The sequence below is a fragment of the Seriola lalandi genome, unplaced genomic scaffold, assembly GCF_002814215.2.
Source record: "Seriola lalandi dorsalis isolate HSWRI2012SDOR001 ecotype SW California unplaced genomic scaffold, Sedor1 jcf7180002004298, whole genome shotgun sequence".
NCBI classification, from domain to species: domain Eukaryota; kingdom Metazoa; phylum Chordata; class Actinopteri; order Carangiformes; family Carangidae; genus Seriola; species Seriola lalandi.
In genome coordinates, this window is record NW_019474953.1 from 1 (window position 1) to 1,559 (window position 1,559).

General features: G+C 39.3%; 1 protein-coding gene across 1 annotated transcript; it reads left to right on the forward strand.

The window, feature by feature from the left end:
• Positions 1–101: 101 nt before the first annotated feature.
• LOC111668793 (immunoglobulin-like and fibronectin type III domain-containing protein 1) lies at positions 102–1,203 on the forward strand (the record flags this gene model as incomplete). The annotated part of the gene is made up of 3 exons (XM_023424931.1): positions 102–187; positions 297–489; positions 907–1,203. Coding segments are annotated over 3 exons (576 nt in total), but the record flags the coding sequence as incomplete, so codon positions are not given.
• Positions 1,204–1,559: the final 356 nt, after the last annotated feature.

Sequence of the window (1,559 nt, forward strand, 5' to 3'; positions counted from 1 at the left end):
ATTTTAAAAACAAGAAAAATCAACCAGACAATTTGCTAAATTGTATAAAAACATGAGGACTTCTGATTGTAAACATTTAATTGGAAATTTTACCCCCACAGTGAAGCCAAAATTCAAAGACCGCAACATGAAGACCTTTGTGGTGGTGAGATCTGGAAATACAGTCCGTCTGCACATCAACTTTGAGGTACTATGCCAGAGCTTTTCCTCCTACCGAGTTCAATGGAGAATATATTTCATTCTGTGAGTGTTTAGGCAACATTGCATAAATCTGATATTTACCTTAACCTCTACAGGCCTCCCCCCTGCCAGATATCTCTTGGTTAAAAGATGGTATTCCAGTGTCTAAACATGTAACAATTACCAACTCTGATAAAGGCTCTCAACTGTTAATCCCCACATCTGAGCGCTCTGACACCGGCATCTACACCATTACCGTCAAGAACCTGGCCGGACAAGAGAGCTTCAATGTTGAATTCAGAGTTACAGGTGAATCTCAGAGAGCAGTTTTACAACTCTGACTTCATTTCATTTATGACTAAAGACAAATACATTGCTATCCCTTTGCAAATTCTGTTGCTTAATGGAAATATTAAATGAATGAATTAAACTATCATTATTACTATTATTTTAGTTTTATAACTGAAACCTAAATGACTATTGTCTAACCATTTTGGAAGAGACAGTGACAGTTTCAAATCCCCAGCTCAATGTTTCCAGATTTCTTTTTCAATATACTACAGACTATCAAAAATGCCACAAAATGTATTTTTCCATTACTATGTTATAGTTAAAAGTGGCAAGCGTAACACTGTTGGCAGCTGGGTGGGATTCAGAATGAAAATCTCTAAACTGAGCCTGAAATGTTAGTAATCTGTTTCTCTGTATGTCTACATCTCATTGTAGATGATCCCAAGCCTCCAGGACCAGTGGAGCTGGACCAGAACATCCAAGGAACAGTGACTCTGTCCTGGTCTCCATCTCCAGATGAGAAGAGGGATGACAGGCTCCACTACATGGTGTCCAAACGGGATTCCTTCAAACGCACTTGGAGGACAGTGGCTGACAACCTCTTCAACAATAAGTTCACAGTTGTCAACATTTTGCCAGGACGGGAGTATTACTTCAGGGTGTTCGCTAAAAATGACATAGGCCTTTCTCCACCGTCTCAGTCGCCCGTGTTTGGAACCGAAAAGGAAAAAGGTTCATGCCTCCACTTCAATCACCAAGACAATCAGAAACTCACACTGCCCCTTACACAACACTAAATCATGCTTTGATCCAGAAGAAAACCTCAGTCATGACCACACTGACATTTTCAATAATGCAAAAATTCAACACTAACGTATTATCTTGCTCAATCGTGTGTTGTACAGCTCACTCTACGTGTCTAGACAAGGCTGTTAAATTTTTAAAAGCATACTCTAGCCAATTAGTATTACACTTTCATAAAGATGGGGAAGCCACAAGAGAGAAATAAGGAATAAAAAAAAAAGTAATCAAAGCAGCACAGGCTGAAACATCCAGACTTTTAGTCTCTAAGAACATGGCTTGAGAAC